The sequence below is a fragment of the Mycteria americana genome, chromosome 1 (genome assembly GCF_035582795.1).
Source record: "Mycteria americana isolate JAX WOST 10 ecotype Jacksonville Zoo and Gardens chromosome 1, USCA_MyAme_1.0, whole genome shotgun sequence".
Classification (NCBI taxonomy): Eukaryota; Metazoa; Chordata; class Aves; order Ciconiiformes; family Ciconiidae; genus Mycteria; species Mycteria americana.
This window is the reverse complement of record NC_134365.1, coordinates 68,226,981-68,252,760: the sequence shown is the minus strand read 5'-3', so window position 1 is coordinate 68,252,760 and position 25,780 is coordinate 68,226,981. Positions and strand designations below refer to the sequence as shown.

Here is a 25,780-nt window from a genome sequence, read left to right as displayed (position 1 = left end):
ATTGGTACAGTGCTTTCGAGAGTGGCAAGCCAATTTGTAATTTGTTGACGGTGGAATGAAAGAGTCTCTCTTACTCTCTATGGAAGGAGGAATCTTCCACAAACAAATCTTTTTTTCCATGTTAACTGGTTAGCTGATCAAAGCTTCTGTTTTGAGTTGCTGCTGGCATGACAATTGAGTATAAATTCTTAAAATTAACGTGTCCATCCATTGTGCAAGGAAGGTGAGCTTTTTCTCTTTTTATTTGGAAACTGGCTGAAGGAAACTGTGGTACTGTTGTGGTTGTAGAAGAAATATTCCCTGGGCCAGGTAGTGGCTGTGCAGAAGCAGCAGTGGTGAAAAGTGCCTGTGGATTCAGTCTTCTCAGGGGGACACAAGAAAGACACCTTTGCATTTGGAGAATAGGGAGAAAGAAGATAAGCAGCTTTCTTCCCCTTCCCCCCTGGTTTGGGGAATCTGGGAAATAACCCATGAGACAAGTCTCTGCCAAGCTGTCTTCTTTCCAAATGCTTTCAAACAAGGTGACTTGCTATTAACTGTGGCAAGGTACATGGTGAATGAGGCACTTTGCAGAGTTCATTAGTTTGTAGAGAATCAAGGGATGTGCAGGTGCAAAAAACCAGGTAAACTATGGCTGCGACACAGAGCAGACCCGCTGGGAGCAGCCTTGGAGATTATGGGTCTAGCAACCCATAGCAGCTAAACCTCCTCTGTACCTTGCTAACAGTGCACCTGGACTGTGATCTGGAATCACTAAGAAAGAGCAGGGGGTAGCTCAGCATCCCTCTCTGTCATATTCCTAACCCTTGGGAGCAGGGACCCATCCCGCGTCTTCCACACGGAGAACAGCAAAGTACCACATCCTGCAGAGGGAGAGCACTGACCTGGGCAGGCTTGTGGCTGCTGGGCAGTACAGGTTGATGTCTTAGGTTAGTACTGTCAACAGTCCCATCCTCTTAGGAAGTCCTGTCCTCTTGGTGCTGATATCAGGACTGTGAGGAGATCAAGAGGCTGCACGTACTTTCCAGGGTTGTGTTTTGGAGTAATGGAAGTTTTAACCTTGTGTATGTTAACTGAATTCATGTAATTAATCTGCTGTGGAAGCTGCAGTAAAGATCAGATTCATTGCCTGTAGCTACTGAGATTTTAATACATATAATTACTGTTTAAAACATAAACATTCTAACATAGCCAATGTGACATAATATCTATATGAGTTTAACTCCTGGACTTTTAAGGAGGGCTTTTGATACAGGTCACAGGAGACAGAATGACCAATTTAAACAATCAATTAACCAGTAGTCTTTCATCTATTTGTGTCATCATTACCAGCATTTTCTGGGTGACAGCTTGTGTTGGAGTTGTGTGTTGTGGAATTTTTTTCCAGGAATGTTGTTGTGATAAGTACTTCAGATAGGTGGTGGGTTTAGCTTTCCTGACATGCCCCCCTGGTTAGCTAGGCTTGTCCTTTGGGATTTCTCAGTTTCTGAGGAGAGTTTGTTGCCAGGAGATGTTAATAACCTCTAATATGTCAGTTCATTATTCAGAGCGTACACTTTTGTATAACAGATTTGTGGAAAATTGCATATGCAAGTTATCTCATGGAGTGTTATAGCGGTAGAAAACAAATACTTGGGGTTGGAATGTTGTTATCAAGGTGTTGGTCTCCTTTGCCTGTGATTCAACCACAAGTTGTCCAGTATACAAAATTTCTCATCCGTGTGCTTCTTTTTTTCAGTTTAAGGAAGAATTTCTGGCTTGATCTTTTTAAAGATCTTTCTTCAGTGTCTTTTGCTTGTCTGGAATAGTATTTTGCTAAACAGGCATATCCTTCTTGTTCCTCCCCAGTTGGATTCAAATTAATTTAATACTAAATATTTGAAAAGGGCTTTAATATTAAACAAAGGTTTAACTGAGACCCACACTTCTGAAAGAGGTAAACAAAAGCACTGTGGAAATGCTGTTAAGCGTGGGGAGGAAGTCTGGTAAGTGTGTGATTAAGGAAGGTAAGGAGTGGCTAGCTGGGCAGCAGAACCTTAAGGGATGTTTGGGACGGGAGCAGGGTTGAGATGCGGGTAGTCCCGAAATAGAAAATGCAGACAAAACCTTAGTCATGAGGTACATTTGGGTGTTCCCCCCCCTTGTTTTAAACTTATTACTGTGATTAGTCATGATGATCAATAATGGAAATGGGTGACTGAATTTCTCCATAAGAATGTACTTGATTTAGGACGTCTGTGGAATTTATTATTAAATGTTAGTGGAAACTTGCAAAGAAGGGTCTTGCTGCAAGCTGTACTGTGTTGTTTGTTGTGCACTGTGGCTCTGGGATGCAGCTTGGAGCTTGAACGCTGCATTGTAGTTGTTCCTCTGCTGGCTGTAAGGGTTTGATCTTACTAGGAGGAGAGCTGTCAAGAGGGCTCCATTGTGATGGGTCACCATTCAGGTGAGTTTTTACCAGGATGCTGGCTGTAGCACAGGGAATCAATTTTTCTCCAGTTAATTTGAGAGTGATACAGCTCTTGTTAAGCAACAAGTCACCTCATGGTACTTTGAAGTTGTCCCAGAGGCCATCTGAGAGAGGATGCTAGGTCTAGTTTAGTTTCAGATACCTCTCTTGAGGGGCTGTAGGAACAGTCATTTGCTGCCAGGAAGATTAAGCAGGAACAGTGAGGTAAAGGAGTGAATGGATGGTCCTGCAGATGTGAGGACATGGAGGATGGGGAAGACAGAGGGAGGAATTTTGCTTGCAGATATTGGTTATTCTTCTACAGGCATGTCCAAGTAATGTGGATTTTTTTTTTAAGTATAGCACTCACTTTGTAGGAAACCGCTTATTTGTTTTAGCTCTCATGGTCCTCTGGAAACTAAATTTGAAAGCTTGTAAAGATGTAGCTTTGGAGAGGTTCCCAAACTATTGGGAATACTTTAGGAGGCAACGTAGGGGGTCAGATCAGCATGCCTGGAAGGTTGGTGGCAGCTGGCAGTAGCAAGCATCCTATGCCCTCAAAAAGAGGCAAAGGGATAGTGACTGTTCTGCAGGAGTTCAGATTACAGCTCTTTCTGGATGCTGCTAAAATCCCTAATCTTAAAATCTTGTGGGATTGGAGGCCCAGGCTCACATGCCTTGACAGCCCATGGAGTGGGGCAGCAGGTGGGAAGGGGCACAGATAGAGCTGTCACAGCTTGAAATGAAATGGGAATAGTAGGGAAGAGGAGACTGAATGGTATTAAGTCATTAAAAGATTATTCCTTCAAAATGAAACAAACATGGTGGAGAATTAGCAAGACAGGATTCTTGCTCATCTCGGAAAGTGCTGAAAATCTGTGTCTTTTGGACTTCCAGAGATTAAATGTGTCTTTTAAAGGAGAGGAGCAGAATGCTAAATTTGATTCTGCAAGCAAGATGCTTTTAATGGCATTGTCATTGAAATGTAGTGATGGTTACTTAAGCCCTTGCTCTAAGTCTACTAACAACAACTCTTCCACATCAGTTTCTTTCACTAGCAGTCTGTTTATCTTTGAATCCCATTCCCTCAAAAGGAGGGTGATTAATCTGTTCTGCCTTAAGTGATTGAAAGGCAGTCTTGAACTTGATAAGAGAGCTGTAGCCTTCTGTACGCTAACAAGGTCTTCAGCATAGTTTAAAATGAGCAATTTAAAGAAATGATTGAAGTGCTTCACCTTCAATATCCTCCTCCAAGCAGACTTAAACTTTTTGCACCTAATAGCAGGTCTGCAAATAGTGGTACATTTTAATGAATAACTAAAAGACTCAGTGCCAGCATTAATGCAAAATGTTTCTCAAAGCATAAGATGAGTTTATGTTAGCTAGAGAAGACATTCTGTGGGGAGGAAGGGCTCTTAATGCTTGATTCTGCATCCGAAAAGAAAATGATGGAATATTGTGTCCAGGATGCTGAAATGGCCATCCAGGAGCACAAAGGAAGTACAAGCCTTACCCATATCCTCAGTCACTAAAAATAAAATGAGTGGTTTAGGTGCAATCATGCTAAACTGCTGATATATCAATTTGCTGTAAGTAGTAAAAAGTGAAGGAAAATGCAAAAGTTGCAGGAGAGGTGTTCTCCTACTTCTGGAATTGGTCTCAAAGCTGCTTAGCAAAAGGAGGCAAGAAACAATTTCAGACTTAATGGAGCTCTTGAGAGGATGCTCTCTCCTTTTACAGGACCTGTCATGGTAGTGGAATATCTAGTGGAAATGTGAGGCAGTTTGATCAAAACAGATGGCATGTGCAATAGGAAAGGCAAACAGTAGGGAGAAACTTAGGTAACTTTGGTACATGTGACTTGTTGTTTTATTTTAGTTTGTGGGGTTTTTTTTAACCCTGACGGGGTAGTCTCTTGTTTATACTGTGTGCCTTGTTGGAGAAAACTCAATATTGAGTAGCAGCTTTCAAGTTCTGGTGAGCTAATTCTTTCCCTGCTCCTTAAAGACAGGACAAGTCAGACTCACTGGGAAAGCATGTAAGAGATTTGAAAGTAGGAAGAAGTGTAAGATGTACCTACCTACCTAAGGGCAACTTGGTGGCTGGAAAAATACCCGGTAGAATATGCATTGTGGCTTGACCATCCTGAGGCCTAAATCTGTTCCTTCCTCTCTGGACAACTTTCATTCTGCTTTTGCCAACTCTGGGGAGATCAGATCCATTCTCAGAAGGAGGATTTGCTACTCCTTAAAGAGTGAAGGAGTGATACCAAAAGAGAACAGAGGGAGGCAAGGTTGCTGTTTCAGTAAAGGAGGGCTTTGCTTTGAAGGTATTTGGTTTGTTTTCTTTGTTTGGTCATGAGCAAGAGCAAATCCCACCTTAGCTTCTAGAGGATTGATTATGGCAACGCCTGTCATTTGTAACAGGGATATTGCTGTCTACAACTGTATGAGTTGGACTTCCTGAAAAGAGGTGTCCCAGAAGAGTCTGTGATAACTCTTAACACGCTTAATAAAAATAAGTTCTTGATAGCATAGGAACTTCTTGCTGTGCAGACTCTGTTCATGCAGCAGAACTTTGCATCTTGAAGAAAATCATTAATAAAAAAAAATTTGGTCCAATAACATGCAGTTCATAGTGGCTTTCCGACTTAATTTTTTTTGCTTTTTGTTCATATTTTTATGTGTCTGTAGGCTAAAATCAATTTACTACCATCTACAGACTCCTTATGGCTCAGCAAGACTCTTCTAAAATGTCTAAAGAGCTATGATTTTAACGTGAGAGATGCCACATGTAGTAGCTACCATTGTTTATTATTCAAAGGCCATTTTCCAAAACACATAAAGCCAGGTTCAAAACCATCTATGGAAATGAAGCCTGTAGCAGGAATAAGCAAAAGAAACAAATGTTAGACCTGTTTGTGGAGGTGAGAAGGAATTATCTTGATAAACATTGCCTTCTTTCACCAACAATTATTTTAAAGCACAGTCAATATGAGGACAGAGCTGTGACTAAGTTGAAGGATGGATCACTTTGTATACCCCCAACTGCTATAAATTGGTTTAAACTTTTATGAGCTATCTTGTAACAAAAAGTACAGAGGTGTAATTACCACTGCTTTTACTGCTTTAAGAAGTGGAAGCCCAAGGGGACCTCTCTGCTATTGACAAGATGTAACATTTTGCTTAGTGAACTGTTTCTGGATTGAAAAGGTAGTGTGTGAATAGCCTGGAGCCCAAGCACTATGCAATTGGAGTGAAATAACCTTCTTTGAAGCTGAGTGCAGCAGGGTCTGAACCAGCTGATGCTTGTGGAGGCTTATGAACTTCAGAAGTACTGTCTGATGCATTAATGCAGTGAGGTTTTAAATGGCTGAAAGTTGTAGTACACTAGAGCATGAGAGTAACATATCCAGAAATAATAATGGTGGTGATGTATCCATAGTGGTCTAAAGGCATGTGAGAAGAGAATTCCACACTGAACCCTAAAGCAGGTTTTTCTGCCTAGCAAGAGCACTGAGAGTCCTTTGAGAAAGAAGTAAAAAAATTTGGCAGGGGATGGAAGTGGTGGTGATCTGTCCTCCTCACCGCATGCCAAAAAGACTTGTTCCGGAGAGCAATGCAAGTCTTTACAATGGGACCAAGTGTCCACCTTTGCGTGTTTATTTTCAGTTAATTCTGAAGCCAGAGCTGCGTGGGCATGTTGACACCTTTTCTAGGCTCATCTCTTGAATGCTGCTTCAGAGTTTCTACCCAATTCAGACAGATGCTAACATGTGAATCACTTGTATGTGGTGTTCATAAATGTTTGGGAGTGCCTTAAAGGTAGCATTGGGTTGGAGGAAGGCAGCAGTTCAGCGTGAGTGTGGTGAGAAGGTGCGGTAGGGAAACGAGTTTTGGAGGGTAGGGGGTGGACAAGTTGGGCTACAATGCGTCTCTGGCTATGTTTTCCTAACAGCCATGGTGCCAGTCCCTCAGAAGGTTAGTGGGATGTCAGCGTCAATTCAGGGTCCAGGCAGTGACCTGGGCCTTGAGGGCTGCCTAGAAAGCAGAGGTGGGACTGACCCCCCAGCCACAGCTGTGAGTGACTAATGCAAAGAGGTCTCATGGCTGCAGTACTTCAGCATGGGAGTGTTAAGTGTGCTTCCCTAATGTCTTTCCGCAGTTGTGGTACCCTGAGAAAGTTCTCCAGGAGAACTCTGAAACTCTGCTCATTGTGCAGCTGAGCAAACTTCCTTTCCTTGAAATACTCTGGATGGCTGTGGGTTGGAAGGATCTGGATCCACTTGATGGGAGATGCAGTGACTGAGATTTTGTCCAGCAATAAGTCATGTCTATAAACTACTAGGGCAGGAGGTGGCTGTTAATTAACAAAGATTTGGAAAAGATCTTATGAACTTCCCCATCCAGAGAGGCATCCCCTTCCCCCCAGCCCCTCACCCCAAGTGGCTGTAGCTATTCATCTCTGGAAATATCCAAGGAGAAGCAGATCATAACAAGTCAGTGTGTACCTCACAGCAAAATAAATGTTCCCTTTTTTCTAGTTTCTTAGCCTGCAGGTTTGGCAATATTGTCAGATTCTCCCACTCCCACTCTTCTTGACACAATTGCCATATCGTTCTTTTCTTATACAAAGTGATAGCTCTACCTTCTCAACCAGCTTCAGACACTGGACTTTCACACATGTGTTGGAGTCATTTTCTGTTCCTATGGATGAGTTTTGTCTACTCAGTCAGCCCTGGAGGAAGAGATGCAAGTAAGTCACTTTGTTTTACAGGCATGACTTCCATCAGGGATCTAGTGTGGAGAAAACTGTCTGGAAAATAACACTGCATGGCTTGAAATGTAAATTACAGACTCCCCGCTATATAAGTGGGAGTGTGCACATTGTGGGGAGAGTTGCGGGAGGAAACACCAGTGCCAAAGGTCCATTCTTCACACTTCACTGGCGGATTAAATTCTCTTTCCATGGTAGTCCTTTCTGACTAGCCGTGGTTTTGTCACTGGGCTTTTCCAAATGGGGTACCTTAGAGTTTGGGTGTAAATGCAACTGACAGTTAAGACAGAGAAGCGCTTTTGGAGACAGAAGATCCATTTGCAGATGCTAATGAAGGAGTTCTTGTTTTTCTTCCATTTAAATCCTCCAGACAATCATTTTATTGAAGGAGCCCACCATGCTGTGCCAATAGGGAGAGGAGGGGGTAAAAATTATTTTTGGAGCCAGGGGTGAAGGATTTGGATGGTATAGTGTGTTAAAGAGAACCCCCCGGTGAGTAATTCAGTATCTTCTGAGTTGGATTCAATTCTTAATTTATCCAATAATATGATCCTTATTCTGGATTAATATACATTTTAAAATGCAAATACCTGGTTTTATTTTACTTCTAGGACTTTCATTTTAGATCTACCATCAAAGCTGAATAAGAAGACATGCTTGATGGGCTTAACAGGCATAACAGGACATTCCTTTTAGAAGAGAAGGTAAAGCCATTGCACTTCTGCTCTGTGCTAGTGCAGCAGGAATAGCCTTTCTGATTATCTATTAAATATATATAACATGCCAGTATTTCAGTAGCTCAGTAGCAAGAAACTAGTAAGTTCATGATCTCCGCAGTTCAGTTCTCTCTGTCACTTTGGTCCAATGACTGGGTTTCTTTGGTATTGCTTCAACAACAATACTTTTAACAGTGGCATCCTGGATTTTATTGATTCCAGAACAAATTCAGACTTTGTGTGACTTTTTTGAGGGAGGAAGGGTGAGAAGCTCCCAACTGCTGTTGGATTACTGAGCACCAGGCAGGGTTTTCTTTGTTCTTTCTAGCACATGGGCGATTTAGGGGGGAAAAAATCTCCAAACAACCCCACAGCCAAAATCATGCCCTTCATTATGCTCATGCTTACTTTTAGCTGGGATGAGGGGATTAGCTGCTGCTAAAGGCATTGGTCTGTGAGAACATTTATTGTGTGAGTATGTCACAGAGCGAGTGGTTAGGCTATTAAAATTTATGAATTTTTGGTCCTGGCAGTTTTGGGGTGGGGAAGGAGGTTTGAAAAGTATACTGTACAAATTTTTTCTGGTATTATCGTGAAGCTAGTATTTCCATTCTTAATGACTATTTGTGAGTCACTATACGGGGAAGATGAGTTTAAAAAGGACAGTGAGGAAAATGAAATCATGTGTCTAGAACTGCTCTAAAGGTGATGTCTGATCACAGACTGTTTCAGAGCAGCTGTCAGTCCAAGCAGAGAGGCATCTGATCTTTGATGCTGTTAGAAACATTTCTGCCTGGGGCCCAAAGTTTTTTGGGGAAAAGTAACTAGAAATCCATCAAGAAAGTAAGAAAGTGCTGTAATCACTCAGGAAAAGTGTTAGATGGATAACGTGTCATAAAGAGTTACTCTCATTTGTTGAAGAAGCACTTATGCTCAAATTAGCTTGTTGATGGGCATATCATACAAGGTGCCTTTTGAGATTTGAGTGTGACTGCAATTGATTGTAGGAAAACGAAGAAGTAACACTAAACAACCTCTGTTTCTGAAGAGCAAATATTTTGAAATAAAAAGTTCCATTTGCAAAAAATACGGAAAGAAATCCTTCCTTTAAGAGAAGGAGACCTGTTTTGAAAGAGAAGGATCTGTTAGGAGAAGTTCAAATTGGAAGCATGGGTGAGAAAGGGAAAAGATGTACTTAGCAATGAGGTTTCATAACTAGCAAAGGGCTGATACACTTTCTCAGAAACAGTTATCTTATGTGGTTGGGCTTGTTTTCATTGTAGCAAAATTTTGGGGGCATCTTGGGAATCGGTAGTGGTCCTCACAAGATGCTGAGGAGGATCATTGGCTGCTGAACAGAAGCAGCAAGTGGCAATGCCTGCATGGGCAGAAGTATCTAATTGGAGGAAGAGTGGAAGGGAATAGAAGAAATTTGATTGAGCTGTAAGCTGTTGAAAGTACAGTGATCGCTGCAGCAAGTATCATGAGCAGAAGCACAGTATTCAGAGTAAACCAAAATGACCTGGATACTCAAAGTCATTCTTCAAACCTAGTTAGGTCATTTACCAAGTATCTGATGACAACCTCAATAGGTCAGGACAAAGTGAGGAAAGAGGCAGACCCTTAGTACGTGGTAGAAGTTAGAAAGGAATGAAGAGTTACAAGAAGAGATGAAGTGCAGTTGTCTTTTGAGGGTTTCTCAGTTGATGAAACAGACTGCTTTATGGTAGCAAGTCCTTTTTCTTGCTTAGACTTCCCTTGTCCTGAATATGCAACTCCAGTTGCACAGGACAGTGGTTTTTATAGAGGCTGATTTTAGTTGGTGACTGTTGTGTGATTACTAGCTTGTAAATGATAGCTCTTAAGTATCTGTTATTGAAAAGGGGACTGAAGGGTTCAACTTGAGGTGTGCAGGTCAAATTCCGTGTGATTGCCATCAGCTACTACCATCAGCTACTTTCCCCACAGGAAAGTGGGGAAAATGTAAAGCCAATGCAAAAACCTTTACCTTCAAACTTGTGTCTTAAATGTGGAGAGAGGGTATATTTTGGATCCAGAGAAAGAAGTGGTGATGGAGAGAATGGTGAGTGTTTTGCATCAGTGCTTGCTGGCTGTAGTTTATTCTAGAGAGCAGCCGTGGAACGGATTTGGCAATGGGGGGGACACTGAAGAGTGTAGAAGTACTTGCATAGGTGATCTTAAACTCAGTAAAACTGAAAGTTAAACAACTACTGAAATATATGCGTTAACTCCTGTGAATTAAAGCAAAAATCGTTCAAATTAGTGAATGATGGACTGAAAGTCTGGTCTGCTGGGACTGTACTGTGAATTTCCCCAGATTTTCTTTGTCACAGGGGACAAACAATTCCGCTCTTGGTGTCACAAGCAACTGAGACTTAATTAACGTTCGGAAATTGCTTTGAGATCTTTGGGTGAAAAGCTATGAAGTTCTAATGATATTTGATTAAATGCAAAGAAAAGCAATGCTTTTCTCGGAGAATGATTAGAGTTTGAACTTCTATCGCAAGGAATCATTTTCTTCTCCAGAGGTGGGCATGTTTTGATTAGCATTCTTATTCTTGGTGACAATGACTGTTTTGGTAGCAGCCATAAACAGACTAGGAGCGGCACTTGTGCTATGTGCCATGTTGGTATAAAAAGCCTCCATCCCAACAAACGAGCGGGAGGTCAGCTTACCTGCTACGTTTAGCCTTACATTAGGGCAAGCCCCATAGTAGAACCTTTAGGGATGTTCACCAAATCAGTTCTTATCACATGTGCGCAACTGGGCGCTACTTACCTTGGTCAAGAAAACTGATTTAAAACCACTTGGAAGGTATGGGCGAAAGCTAGGAATAAAGAGGAACTTCCTATCTTCTGCTCTAAACCGGGCTTTCCTCTTGTTCTGCAATGTTGAGTCGGCGTGGACTGCCTTGCCAGTGGGGAGCAAGGCTCTGCAAATGTCACTCTTCCTTTCCGCGTTATCATGGCGATGTAGCTTGGCATCTTTGGCTCAAGTGAGGCACAGGCTAAAAGGGCTGGGGAGGCTGCTGTGGATTTGCTGGTGGCTAGTTCCTGCTGTTGCTACCTTCAAGTGAAGCTCAGAAGAAACATCAGTTTCGGCTGGTGGCTCATGCATTTCTTTTTCAACCCCACCTGGGAGAAGGCACAGATCAGACATTTAAATCCAAGCTGATCTGTCTCCTGTGACTACTGCTGATCGGAAATGTAGAGCATAATGTTGATTAAGAGTGAAGTGTACAACAGAAGTGTTGTTTGTGTAGAATCAGACATGGTGCCCAAATGAAGGCTGGAAAGGAGTTTTTTCTACACTCAGGGATCCAGAGAAATCTAAGACCTTTTTAAAGGTGTTAGCTCTCCCTACCCCCCGATATAATTCACCACAGGGTCACCAGGGCATTTCTCCACTACTTACGTTTCCTGTGACTCTGTGTGGCGATACACATTTTCTGTTCTGTGGGGACAGGGAGGAAGATCTTTGGCTATTCTAAGAAAGAGCTTTGATGGGAGAAAAAGAAACCTAATGTTTGTGTACACAGTTGATTAATTTAAGGTTACAAGGTGCCAAAACACCTTCTCAAGCTATCTGTCAAATATGATCTGTAACTTCAAGCAACATGGAAATAAAATTTACTTCTGACAGTCTCATAAAATTCTGTCCAAATGGGATTAGCCTTCCTTTCAATAGTGATTTAAAAAAAAAAAAAAAAGAAAAGTAAAAGGAAAAAAAAACCTTAAGGCTATACTACAAAAGATTGTGCTTCAGTGAGTAAATACTTGTGAGAATTTTGTAAGGATGAGTGAAGACTATATAGATAACAAACCAGTTACTAGTACTTACAGCATCTGCTGCCTAATATCTCAAGACCATTTCTGTGGCTGCTGCTCTGGGAAGCAGCTCCACAGTGTTGTTCAGTACCTGCCCCCACACTGCCAGTGGAGGAACTCAAAAGGTCACCTATGAAACTCCAGCAGTAGTGGTAGAAGAGCCATTTTTTTCCCCATTACTTCTTTTAGAGCATCCTTCCCAAAAGTTGTCAATGTGATGGTAGAACCTGTTGTGTTTCTATATCTTAACACTATTAATGGAGAAGTAGTTTGACCAAAAGTAGCCTGTATAGTTTAAATAGAAGATCTAATTGTGTAATTTATTTGCGAACGCAGACTTTTTACTTAGTATACATTTCTTCTAGAAGAAGGAAAGCCTGTCTGCTTTCAGATCAGTCAGTGGTGGGAGGCAAGTAAAAAGATTGGAAGGTTAAAGAACTTGTTTGTGACCTTTTTTTTTTTTTTTTTAAAGAAAAAGGCAACAAAAAAAAGCTGCTTTCTGGGGAGGAGAACAAGCTGCAGGGGAAGAGGGAGGAGGGTGCTGTGATGACAGGTCAAAATTCCAAGTTTCCAGTTTTACATAAACTTAATTCACAGTAGCGTGAGCACCTTGTGAAATGAGAGCTTAAAAATCAAAATGAAATTATTTTTGCCCGAGAACGTGACCTGTGGAGAGTGATGTGTGCCAGATCCTGCTGAGGATAACCTGGCAACCTTGATCACCCTCCAATCTGAAAAGCCATTCCACATCACAGGAGCGGGGCAATATGTGAATGCTGAAACACCTGCAAATCAGGCTCAAGAAGCAATCAAAGTGTGATAAACATTAATTAGTATAATACCCAAACTCTTAATGGAGGAAGGAACGTTGATTACACTATCACACTTGGGATTTCTTTCTGTCAGAGATGGTGTATGATGACAGTTTCTGATTGCACTTACTCAGACATGAAGTAAGACTTGTAAAAAACTGCTTAAATATGAAGGAGAGAGAAGAGCAGAAAGCAAACAAGTTGATCTTTCTTTGAGTGGTTGAACATATTTGGCTTTTTATAAAAGCAGGCATTTTTGCTTTTTGCCTGTCAAACTTTTGAGGCGAATTGGCTTTGTGAACTGGCTTTGAATGCTTCCCTGGATCGCTGTAAACCGTAAATGTCTTAGCAGCCTTTCCTTTGCTCTCTCCATTTTGGTCCTGCGATGTTGCCAGCTGCTGGGGCAGAGGCACTGCATGGGAGTGGGGAGAGTGAGGCTCGGGCTTCTCACAGTCCATTTCTGACTGTGCCGGTCATTGCTGTGTGAACTCTGAGCTGGCCCACCGCAGTGTGTAGCAACATCCATATGCGGTAAGGCTGTTCGTAAAGCACACTCTAGTGCCTCATAAAACATTATCCTTTGTTAGCCAGCCAGAACACACTTAGATATTCTAGCCTAGCTCTGTAGGCCTGCTTCAGTCTAGCGGATTGTGCATCAAAGCCCTGAGTTATGGGTACCGGGGGCGATGTATTGATGTTTCCCCATTACTTCAGCAGCCTGAGGAGCCATAAAAGCCATGGCTTTTTTTCAAGAAGATTCTTAGACAAATTAAAACTTGACAAAGTTTGAGATTTTCTTCTTCTCTGCAGCATACAAGTAGAAGAGAGCAGTGATGTGTCTCTGGGTCCCAGGAAAGAAGTGGGTGAGGAAGGGGCTTGGTAGCCTGAGAAGAAAGATGGACACTTAGCTCCCTCAGCACCACCTTCTGCTGCTGCTGCTTTCATCATGGGATGATGTCTCCCCTCCCCTGGCAGGTAGTCTCTCCTCAACTCGCCAGTGGTTCTCTCACTTGTGGTAACCCACTGAACCTTGTCCTAGAGGTTAATGGTATCTCATTCATCAGTAATGGTATCATGCTGGTTTTGGCACCAGTGCTGTAGAAGGATGAATGGCAGCCAGCACTGTTATCTTCCCTTGTTACCCTGCTCCAGCACCAGCTACTTGGAGAGTCTGGGGATATAATAAAATACAAGAACCATAAACTCTGTGCCTTCTAATTCACACTTCCTTCAGTAAGGGAGGAATGTAATAAAAGCACACTTTGTTAAAAAAAAAAAAAAGGCAGCTTGACTTTTAAGTAAAAAGCCAAGGGTTTATAGGATAAATTTACTGTATGTACCCTGAAGTTTAGAACAGCAACGCTGAGCATCGCCCTGCTATCTCTCAGGGCTGGAGCCTGGGTGGGAGGAGACCAGAAACCTGACTTGTGGTGATGTGTACAGTTCTCCTTTAAGGAAAAAGTCATTTAATACTTTGGCTGCCTTATCCTCCTGTGCAACTTCATTTCTCATTCTGCTCTGTAATGTTCTTTCTCCTTGGTTGATCGCTTACTTTTGTACTTCAGACATGAAATTGAAGTTCTTTGGTATTCTAGAGAGGTTTTCTCCCAGCCTCTGCTGCCTCGCCTTTCTCATTCACCTTGGTGTGGAGCTTGCCTCTTCTCTCTCCCATCTCCCAAGTTTTGTCATCCCTGTCACTTTTGGGTGACATGTATATGAACAGCAAAGGGTCTCCTTCTGCTGTGATGCTTCCCTCCAGCTGAATTCTGTCTTGCTCAGCCACCTTTCTGGGAATCTGTCAGCCTGTCTTTAAACCTGCTCTGATTTTAAAATTTTTTCTGATGCTGTTCTGATCCCTAGCAAATATAGATGATAAAAATCACAATTCTTATTTGGCATTGTGGAGTGCTTGGAGATCCTCATAGAAATATAGTATTATTGCCAGTGCTGACAATTGACAGGCAGTGTCCAGCGTCCTGGATGCCAAATTCCTAATGCCTCAAATCTTTTTCCTATGGGAGTAAGAGAACAGTAATTTTTCCCCCATGAGCAGACACAGACATGGCAGAGGAGGTCTTTCAGTAGCTGCCTGAATGTGAGGATTATCAGAGGAGTTACAAGGAGATAATGGGAAGTGATCTGCTCCATGGCTGCAGATGGGACAGAGAATACAGGGCCAGCGAGGGAGGTGATGAGGTGGGAGGAAGTATTCCTGGGACCTGCTGTGGGTGTTGGAGAGAGTTGCCTCAAATGGAGAGGAGCTCAAGGCAGCAGGGTGAGGGCTTTAGGAGAAAGGAGAAATGAGATTTTAGTTGGGGGTGAATTGCAGGGGGCTTGACTGCAAAAAGATTTCAGAGGGACAAGAGAATGTGAAAGCTTGAATCAAAGCAGCTGAAAGATTGGCTTTAATATCTGCTTAGATTAAAAATAAAAGTCTGTATGGATTAAGAGATAATCCACTAGATAGATTTAATCTGCCACATGTATTACTTCCCCAAAGAAAAGCATTGGGAAGGGAAGGTTGGTTTGGCTCAGTGCCCAGGATTTGAAGGCAGGTGATATATTCTCCTTTCTTCTGCAGGCCCCCTTTTCACTTGTCCCAAAGCATGCATCCTGCCCAAAGGGAGGGGCTGTCACTGTACACATCCTGCTTCTTTGCAACTCTAAAGTCACATTGAATCTCACTAAAGGGGTTTCTCAAGCAGAAAAGAGCACCGAGAGCAAAATAACACAGCAATGACTAATAGGATAGGCGCGGGGTAGATTCAGATGCTGATGGTGTTTTTGGCTGTTTGAGCGCAGGGTTCTGAGGGGCAGTAATGGGCTATTTTATTATCACTTACCCTCCTGTCCTGATTGCAATTTCCTTTCAAACGCCACTCAGTAACACACTCCTTCTTAAATGGAGGCTGGGGTCTGAATGCTACATTGCTTCAAACACTTTGCCCCTGAAATCCTTGTCAACAGCCCTCTCCATCCCTTCATGTTTCCTTTCTTTACAAACACCAGGTTGACTCCTTGGAGTAAGTTCAGTTTACACAGCAGTAGAAATACTGAAGTTGCTGGAGGACACTTGAACATGAGGGGTTTTTTTCCACATATTTTTTCAGTATCGATATAGTATATTGTCTCTTCTAACGCACACAGTCTTGAACTGTACATGCATAACGGTCATGCACTTTTAGGAGCCTGTACATGTGATGGAATTTGGATTAGTTGGATTGAGGGGGTTTAATAATTTTTTTCATAGTTATCTTGCTCAGCAGCAAATAAATTAATTCTGTAGACTGGTGTGTATTCCTTCTGTGATGTGTCCCTGCATCTGTACCACCTCAGGTGAAGGTTTTTGGCATATCTCCTAAGGTCAGTGGGATTTGGCCTGGCAAATCCTAGAGTAGATCACAGGAGAAAGTACAGGGTGGCTCAGAGGAGAGCCGTCGTGGTTTGAAACATCTGAGCTGGCACTGGACAACGTCCCCAGCTTGTGCTGGGAGCAGGCCATCTACCTGATACTGTCCTTTTATGGGTGAATGTAATCACTCTGAGTTATATTTGCTGGGCAGTAGGGATGGATGAAGCTATAGATGTCTTCCCTCTTTCCCTTCTGGATGCACCATTACTGTTGCAGCTAGGGCACAGTACTTGCCAGTCATGCTCTGTTTTTAGGGATGCCTCCTTTTTCAGAGAGGTTCCAGCAAACCTTAAATGAGAAAGATGTATGCAGCGCTGTGGGCTGAGAGGTGCTTTGCTTTCTGTTCTTCCCCTGATGCTGTTCATGCGCTACGGGAGGTGTTAGTACTGTAGCACCAAGAAGCACTCTGTAAGAGCTGATGCACTGCCTGTGTTTGGTGGGGGGGTAAAGGGAGTTGTGACACTGTTCCTCTCCTAAACCGGGTGCCTTAGAGGATGAATGTTAAATGTGGAAGTGGTTAAGGGTGAAAGGTAAGGATAACTGGGATTCCTCAAAAACTCCTTTGCTTCTTCACAGCTAACAAAAGAGTGAGCGTAGGAAGGGAGAGGAAGAGGTGATAACTGGTGAAGCAGTGGGGATAACGCGGGGCAGGAAGGGGAGTGAGGGAAGCGTTTGACTGCCTCACTCGACCCACTCACAGTCGTGGAGTGGGAGGGAGGAGGATGGTTACTGGTTTCCAGGCCTGAGCTTGCATAACTATTTGGTTAACGTTTCCTTCTGTGAGAGGAACATGTGCCTGGCCAGCCCCTGACAATTGTGTCTGGGAGTCAGCAGGATACTGGCTAAAAGGCAATTGATACCTTGCTTTTATTTGGAGCTTCAGGAAGGCTTTGTTGAGCTCTTCCAGGAGTTCACAGGTGAGACAGAAAATTGCATCATTGATTTGAGGGAGAGAGTCAAAGCAGAAGTAAATGACCAATTTTTTTCAGCTTTGAAGGAAGTAAAAATAGTCAGATGCCCCCAGGAGTAGTGCTGGAAATAGTGTCAATCAATACAATTATGAAACACCTAGAAAAGAGGTGAACTGTGAGGTGGGAAAATTTGCTGGGAAGAGCAGTTAGGGAAGACTTAGGTCCTTCAGAGGCATCTCACACTTTAACAAAACAAGGCAATGGGACAGCCCTGTGACGCATGAAATTTGCTGCAGACAGGTGCTAGGAAATGCATGCTGAAAGGAACAACAGAAACTACCCTGAGAACCTATCAAGTGTATAAATGATGTGGACTTACTCCACTGAGACAGAGGGACGGTGTGGGAAGGAAATAATGAACAGATTTATACTTAGTGTTGGTACAAAATACAAGCTGTTAGGCTGTATTTAAAATAAAAGGATGGGGAAATGGAGAATAATTCTGAGAGGTAGAATCTCATGAGGTTCAGTTTTGCTCATGTCCCACTCCAAAAAGAATAAAGTAGAAAAAGGCTGTGTGCTGTCCTGCCATATGCATAAGGAAGGATTTTCATGCCTCCAGGAAGAGGAGAGCATGGCTATAAACAAACAGAAACACTTAAAGCTGTTTAGAGAAAGAAGCGGGGGTCTTTGAGAATGATACAAGGTGAATAGGCTGATTGAACTTGCTGTTTTTTCACTACCTACAATGGAGGGGCTTTAGTGGAGTCCATTTCTCTACTGTAATAGGGAATGTGCTGCACAGAGTGAAAATACTTGAAAAGACAGGTTTGGTACAGTTTGAAAATGGGAATCATGGATCACTGCTGATGTCAAATTTGTACTAAAAGGAATTATACGGAGTGGGAAAAAGAGCATGGGAGCTCTCAAAAGCAAAGAGGGACTTTTGGTGAAATTTAAAGACAATACTTGAGATTGATTTTTACAGGCACAAAGAGATCCGATGGAACTCATTGCTACAAAATATTGCTGAAGTGGACTGCTGTCTCTCCTAATGGGTTGTATAGCCATAAAAATGTTCTTTGCTGGTTTCATTAGGGGGTGAAGATTCAGAACAATTTTCAGCTTTTGAGCCTAAAGCTAGGGAGATCCTGCTAGTTATGCATGGGGAAGGAAGGTCTCTTCTGAGAAGGAGACTCCATAGTTACCTGTAGCTGATGCCTGGTTCCGATGTCACTCCTAGCCTCTGGTTGAGCCTGTGTGACAGCTCCTGCAACATGGTAGCCACTGTGCATGGCATGCTGGCAGTTTGTCATGCCCCTGGCTGCAAAGCATCTGCTGTAAGCTTTGTGGGAAAGGAATATGTCCACATGGTGAATGCAGAGGTACTTAACCAGTGACCGCTATCCCCTGCTGCCACAGAGTGCTTTTCACCTCAGTCCCAAAACATTTTGATGCTGATCTAGTTATGCAAAAATTATGCAAGTTAGCGTGCTTTATTTCACCAAATGAGGACCTAATGTTGTTTAACTGATGTGGAAACCAAATCACAAATCTGCGAAGCAACATGGAAGAAGTCATGCAACAAACTGCTGGTATAGCAGAGGACAGGATAAGCCTTGTGAGTCCTGAACTCTGCTCATTAGCATGTGTTGCGTTTCATTTTTAAGAAGTCATTTTTATTAAAAATATGTTGGCAGTCGATAACTGGCTGTGGCTTTCTTGTCAGCAGTACCTGCAGAGAGGCATAGGGCTTGTGGCACTCTGGTGTCACAAAAAAGCTGCAGTTTTCCATCTTTCTGTGCTGTGCCTCAAACAGCCGCGGGAATGTTGTACTGTGAGTCACGGACTAGACCTACCTTCATGTCAAAGTACATAAAACTCTCAATGGGACCAAGACAAGCGTATCTCAACCAGCAATATTTTGCCCTACAAAACAATCCAGTCCACTGAGATTCACATCCTTCCCTGAGGGCCTGGGCACTGGCCATTGCCAAAAAATCTCTGGCTCTGGTTTCCTCATCTTAAGAAAGGTTCTTGCCTCCTAGGATCTCTCAGCGGGTGGAGGCCAGCCGGGCACAGCTTCAGGCAATTGGTGAGAGAGTCACGCTAGCCCAAGCGAAGATTGAGAAGATAAAGGGCAGCAAGAAGGCTATTAAGGTAGTGACTTCAGTGAAGGCTGCATGGCCTCCCTTCTTCCTTCCACCTTCTCTCTTTACTCCTGATGTAAGCTCTGGAGAAGAACAGGTGTTTGGCTGCCGCAGCTGCTGCCCGCTCACCTCTCCGTGCCTTGCTGCTGAGCAGGGTTGTGGTGAGAATCCCCTTCCTGACTCGGCTGGTTGACGATTTTTAGACCCATGAGCCTCACAGCTCCTGGCCTTATGAGGCCTATATAAGTTGCTGCCCCAGCTTCTCCCTGAGAAAGAGAAAAGGCATGTGCTGAGCTAAGCCCAACACCCTCTCACTTCAGGCTCATAGACACTTTGGCTATTTGAATGAAAGCTGCTGTTAGCTTCCCCTTAGTGCATCTTAATCTTGTTGAGCCGTGTAAAACTGGTGCAAACTCTTCTTTCCCCATTCTTCCTCCATTTAATACAGTGTTTCAAATTCCCTTCCTGCCAGTGGAAGCCTATGATCTCCTAGTACTTATATATAGAGAGAAGTTCTGGCACTTTCTGAAGTGACAGCCCATGTGTGATTGGGTCCGTGCAGGTAGCCCTTAGGAGCCTGTTGACTCCAAGGCTGTCCATTCCCACCAGCAGCACAGATTGTGTGCTTACTCCAGTCCATGTGTTTCTGTAGTGTAGGATTGCTTAGTTGTTGGGATTTTTCAGTCTCTCCTTATTTCTCCACAGGTATTTTCCAGTGCCAAGTATCCAGCCCCTGAACGACTGCAGGAGTATAGTTCAATTTTTGCTGGTGCAGAAGACCCAGCTAAACAGAAATGGCCAAGACACAAGATTCAGAGCAAACATCGAGTGCTGGATGAGAAAGCTCTGCAGGTAAGGAGGAGGAGAACAGACTTTGAGATGAACAAGCAAAGAGAAGCTGGGAGGCTGTTAGTCTCTTTGATGAAGTAGACCAGGGCTTTAGGATATAGGCTGAGAGCAGAACATCTTTTCAGCTTGGCCTGTTGGTGGGAGTGTGTGAGGTCAGGCTAGGAAGCCTGCAGAGCTGCCGGTTTGAGAGAGCCATGTCAGTACAAGACCTTGGCACGGTGACTGAATGCTCTGGGTGGCTGTTGGCTGCCAACTCTCCAGAGCAGTTCCATTTCCTGAAACGTTGCTGTTTCCTGTAGCGGTGCTGGTGGGTGCTGCTGGTGGGCCTTAAGGCTTCGGCTATGCAGAGCAACGCAGCTGGGTCATAACTGTTCGAAAAATAGTTTCTGAAGGCTCTAATATAAACGATGGTGAGAAGGGAAAGGTAAAAGTGCTTGTGAGTGGATCAGGACAAAGAAGTCTTTAGAGCATTTTTCTGTCCCAGGAAAGCATCACACTTGGGTATTGTCCCTCCCTGGTTCCCAGCTAAGTTTTACGTCTTGGAGGGGAAGATCATTTTGCTTCTTTACATCTTTTGTTTGTGCTTTGCTTCTCCTTTGCCTTGTGTTCAGCTATTGTAGGTTGCAAGCCCTTCAGAGGGGGGCTGAATCTCTTCAGTACCCAGCACAAATGGGGCTTCCAGGTGTGCCCATGGCACAGATGTCTGCAGCTGGTGGTGTTCAAGGAGTTCCTGAAGTATTGAGTTCCCTTTTAGTCTGTGGATTGAGTGGCAGAGAGAGGCTTCTTAGGGAGGTCTGAGAAGTGGTGGGTTTGGCAGGAAATGCTACCACAGGAGTGAGTCTCCAACAATTTGGGTCAACATCCCCAGATTGGAAGGAGGGGAGGAAGAGTTGCTGTGTTTAAAGTTTAAATGTTTCTGTGTATGTGCTGTGCCAGGAGTAGCAGATGTACTCTTCCTGGCAGGTTAGGGATCAGCCTGACAACTTCCCTGCTCTCCACCCTTAAAGAGACTTCCTTCCTCATCCTTAGGTGCCTTGGCCCAAAAATAAAGCTGCCACTGAATAATTTATCACGCTAAACTTTCCTGAGTTTTAATGGAGTTGGGACCTCACACAGTGAGGTAGTTATGAATATTTCAGCCAGGCCAGGGAAGCAGGGCTGCTGGTCGAATGGACAGCTGGCAAACTCGAGCAGGGTTCATGCTTTCCTTCGAGCCCTGGCAGTAGCGCAGGGCAGAGCTGTGTAGGACCTGCTGCTGGCTGGCCAGGGGAGGCCAATTACGGTTGCGCTGTCTGGCTGGGGCCCCATCCCGTCAGAGCGTGTGGGGGGAGCAGAGGTAGGCAGTGAGTGGGCAGGGGAGGTGCTCTCCCACCCTGAAGTGCTGGTGCCAACATACAGCCCCTCGCACAGGGAGGGGATTGGGAAGAGCATCAGCTGGTAAAAAGCAGTGTCCTGCAAACAGCAAATGGTGTGCCCATCTGACTGGCCCCCTGGCTCCAGTAGGCTCTGCATGCCCTTCCCCGCTGCCCCTGCCATCTGCCTGCAATGCCACCTCTTCCCTGTCCCAGGCAGTCTCTGTACCATTGCCATGTTCTGCCCTTTGTGACCAAGGCTGCCATCACCACAGGGACTTTGTTGCAGGCCCCAGGGGATGTTTGTATTTGTTTCTCCCCTCCTGTGACCCATCTTTTGATCCTCCTTTGAGGTTATCGATCTTCCTCTGGCTTTGCTGATCCTACTTTATGCAGTGGTCTTGTTACTCTTGCCAAGCTCACACACACTAGCTCCTGCAGCTCTTCTGTGGGGCAGGGGGACGCTGCTGTGCTGGTGAGTGGCTGTCAGCTGATGAACGATGGAGGGGCCTGTGCCAGGAGCAGCTGGTGTGCTGAGTGGGGCCCAGTGCAGCTGAGCTCTGACCACGTTCCAGGGGGACAGGCCCTTCTCAGCCATAGCTGAGCACGGAGCCTGACGTGCCTTGCAGTAATGAAATGTGACAGAGGGAAGTCTAATGTTTGCATTTATGCCCTCCTCAATTATTCAGGGCTTTCAGCAGAGGCTCGCTGCCTGTTTTCACTTCTAATGAGGGCCTCTTTGCTGGGAGCAGTCGCAGTGGCCTTTGCTAACTTCACTCGCACACGCACACACACGCCCCACCAGGAAAGCAAGCTCTGCTCGTGTCAGTTTGAGGGTAAGTGGTGGCAGCCTGTGTTCAGCGGTTAGGGTTTGTGCTCTGGGGGGGAAAGCAGCTGAGTTAGAAACGTGCATGGTTCTGCAGTTTATTTAAAAATGCTTCCCTCGGAAATTCTCCTTTCCCCCTCCACAGCCCAAGCAAGTGAAAACTCAGCTGTTGAGAGGACACTGCTTAGGTTGGTAAGGTAAGCACTGATGGGTAAGAGTGCCAGAGTCTTGTAAGCACTGATAGATGAGAGTGCCAGGTGCTTGTGGTAATTAAGCCTGGAAAGCCACTTGCTTTGCACATTGCTGGGGTAGCAGCTAGGTAGGTAGGGTTCAACAGTAAGTTGGCTGCAGCCTTGTAGGGCTTCTCAGGCACTGGGCACTGCCTTTGTGGTGGGGCTTGTGTCCGGGTGATGCAAGTGCCCCTCAGGAGGCTGGAAAACAGGATGGGAGAGATGGTCTGCCTGGGCTTGGGAAGAGGTCCAAGCAAAAGTTACAGTCCACTGCTGGAGTAACCTTGCTAGGCTTCAAAAATGTCAGTAACTTGGCATGTCCTTGTGAATTCTGCCTCTCTCGGAGTCCACCATGGGCGTGGGGAGGCTAAACCAGGTTTTTGGCATGTGCTCATCTTCAAGTGCTTTTCCAGCTAGCCTCAGCACTCCTTTGGCATGGGGGGAATGGGGTTTCTGGTGTATTACACCAATTCCCTTTGTAACAGTGTGTGCTTAGTTAAATTTAAGAACCAGGGTGACTTTATATATTTGCAATTGTAGGCTTTTTAGGAAGAAAAATGCCTGGAAATGCAGTGTCCTTAGGGGTGTAATCCTGCCAGGTGCCAAACCCCAGGCTGGGGTGTTTGAGCATTCAAGTGCCCCTCATGACTTCAGTATGTCGAGGTTGCTGAACCTTTGGCTTAAGGCCTTAATGTCCTCATAAGAAAACTAATTTCTAAATGGCTTGTTAACTTGTGGAATTCACAGTTGCAGGATATTATTGACGGTATGTAGCTGTTCTAAATTTGAAAACAGATCTAGGTACTTGAATAAGACTAGCACTTTGGTGGCATTTAAATTAAAAGGATTATGTAGAGCCTCATGTTTCAGAGTAATATTCATGCTTAGTACTTTTATAACTGCCTTAGATGAGACTTATAAATAAATGTAGGCAATGGTTGGTTTCTCATTATGCCCTTAAAGTGATGCACAGTCTTCCAGTGCTAATTGAAATCTACAAAGAGAGAATTAAAAATATATATATATGACTTGAGGGCTAAGTGTGTGTGAACAGTTCTAGCAAAAATGTCAGTACTCCCTCATGCTTAAAAAATTAAACATTGGGAAATGAATATTAATGATCAAAAGAACCTTTATTTTTGAATCTCTGCTTTTACAGTCTCTACATAACAATTTATATATTTTTGCCTACTTGCTTCTGTAAAAATTCAAGATGTTTATTTCAGTATATTTTTCACAAGTCAGAACATGTTATTGGGGGGGGGGGGGAGGGGGGGGATTAAATCAAAACCTCCCAGGTCTTTTCGTAAGCATTTTATACATTCAGAGCATCATACAAACTCTTAGTGGATTAACTGAGCTGTGACTAAGCCATTTCCCAGGATTTCTGGCTACCAAATTCAAGCCTGAAATTTCAATCAGCAGAAACTGCTTATGTTGCTGAGATGTGGTCTTAAAATGGAACCAATGGTAGTCTCCATTTCCCCCACAAAAGTACAAGGAGGGAAGAAGGACTCAGAGAATGGGATAGAGCAGGGATGCTGGAAGTAGTAAGGCAGTAGGAAGCTGTGGACAGTATTTGAAATAGTCATCTTCTGGTGACAGAAGAAAACCTCAAGAGTGTGGCCAATTACTTAATCTGACAAACTGTCCTGGTTAGTGCTCTGGTTTCTTCTGATATGAACACTTACCACCTCGCAGCTGCCAGGCTGCTGCTTGTCCTAGTTTGTGAAGAAGGAACAGGAGTTGTGAAGGGGCTGAGGAAGGGTGTGGGGAGCGGCCGGGTTGGAGGTTTGTCCATCCTGGGCTGTCTCTGGATTCAGAAACTGATGCCTTTGCCCCCTCTACAGCAAAGCTTGCTATGGGCACTGAGCTTCATCCCCCAGAGCATCTGGCAGCGGGCACTGTCATGCTAGCTGAAACACTGGTCTGATGTGGGATGGCAGTTCCTGTGCTCTATAAAAGTCAAGCAGTTCAGATGTAATAAGTCCTTTTCTAAAGGGAGCTCTATATATTATGCATGAAGTTTTAGAACCGAGAGAGAGGAGATTTCAGTTCATTAGAGTTGAAAACTCCTGCAAATCCCTCAGGCTTTGCAAAACCATCTGGCACACGTTCCACCCTGTGCACTCCCTTCTGCCTGATCTCTTGCCTAGTGCAGGCACTCTGTTTTTTCCTAATCTCTTTTTCCTTTGCCTTCCCTGCGTACCCCACCGGTGGGATCACATCACTTAAAACATCGTCTGAAGGCAGCAGAGGGGAGGTAATAGAGATGTTTGGGGGACTCTGCCTGCATGAAAATGTCTAGTAGTTGGAGACACTGTAACAAATGCCTTTTTGACTGTGGTGCTTGATCCCTGCCTCTGGCTACAGAGCCTGAGTAGTTGTTTTATTCTGGTGGATCCTTGCCACAGCAACACTTGTTCAGTATGACCCATCCATGGCACCAAAAGCACATGCCATGAGTCTGAACTGCTGAGACTTGTCATGAGTGTGGGGTTGCAACGTTGTCCATGTGGTTCCTTGTTCAAAGGGAGGTAAGAGAGGGAGCAGTAGGGTTTCCAGACCATGTAGTGGATCCAGCAGTGTGGGTTGTGGTGGCTGGGGAGAGCTGTTTCAGCAGCTGTGATTTTAGTGTCTTTCTACCTGTTATTTGTCTTCTTGCAGGAGAAGCTCAAGTATTTCCCTGTGTGCGTCAGCACCAAAATTCACCAGGAGGATGATGCAGAAGAAGGCCTTGGCAGCCTCCCCAGGAACATCAGCTCCCTCAGCTCCCTGCTGCTCTTCAACACCACCGAGAACCTGTGAGAGCTGGAGCAGCACCATGCTGCTCACCTGCCCCTGCTTGTGCTCAGAGGAGCTCTCCCTGCCCTGGGGACAGCAGTAGCTGCTTGCTTTCCTGGGGGTCTTGCATATCAGGCTGTCAATAGGACAGGTTTTGGTACCTCTCCACTGGCATCCAGTTAGCAACCCTTTCTTCCTCACTCTTCCAGTTGGGTAGAAGGAGTTATTTTGTCTGCACCTGATCCTCCTCTCACCTGCTTTCAATGCAGCTTTGCACTTCCCTTCCCTGCCTTAGTTTTTCCTGTCATACCCCTGTAATAATTTATCTCCAGCCTTGAAAGCTGCTGTCACTCCTGCCCTTCTCTGCCCTACGTGCCTGCCTAGGTTCTGCTCTTTCTCCTGATGGTTCCTCACAGCAACACTTTACCACTGTTGCTGCTTTAACGTCTCCATTGCCTTTCACTGCAGTTCCCTTTCCCGTTGGGCTTTGCCTCATGGTTCCTCCTTCTGCCCATACTGAGGAGCTTCTTTAAGCCCTTCTTGAGCTTTCAGCTGCTGAACCTCCTCTTTCTTTCCCTGAGCCACAGATTATTTCCCCTCTTTATCCTTCCCCCTGCCCCTTGAGTGACAAGTCACCAGGAGAGACTGGTGTCCTGGTGTAGGA

General features: G+C 44.4%; 1 protein-coding gene across 7 annotated transcripts in view; it reads left to right on the top strand.

Moving 5' to 3' along the window:
* WASHC1 (WASH complex subunit 1) overlaps window positions 1–25,780 on the top strand; it is a 45,214-nt gene that overhangs the window by 14,418 nt on the left and 5,016 nt on the right. For all 7 annotated transcript variants that reach the window (XM_075504116.1, XM_075504128.1, XM_075504102.1 and 4 more), the window contains 3 exons: window positions 18,974–19,085; window positions 19,781–19,927; window positions 25,000–25,136. In XM_075504116.1, coding sequence (XP_075360231.1) covers window positions 18,974–19,085; window positions 19,781–19,927; window positions 25,000–25,136 — 396 coding nt within the window. The remainder of the gene's footprint in view (window positions 1–18,973; window positions 19,086–19,780; window positions 19,928–24,999; window positions 25,137–25,780) is intronic.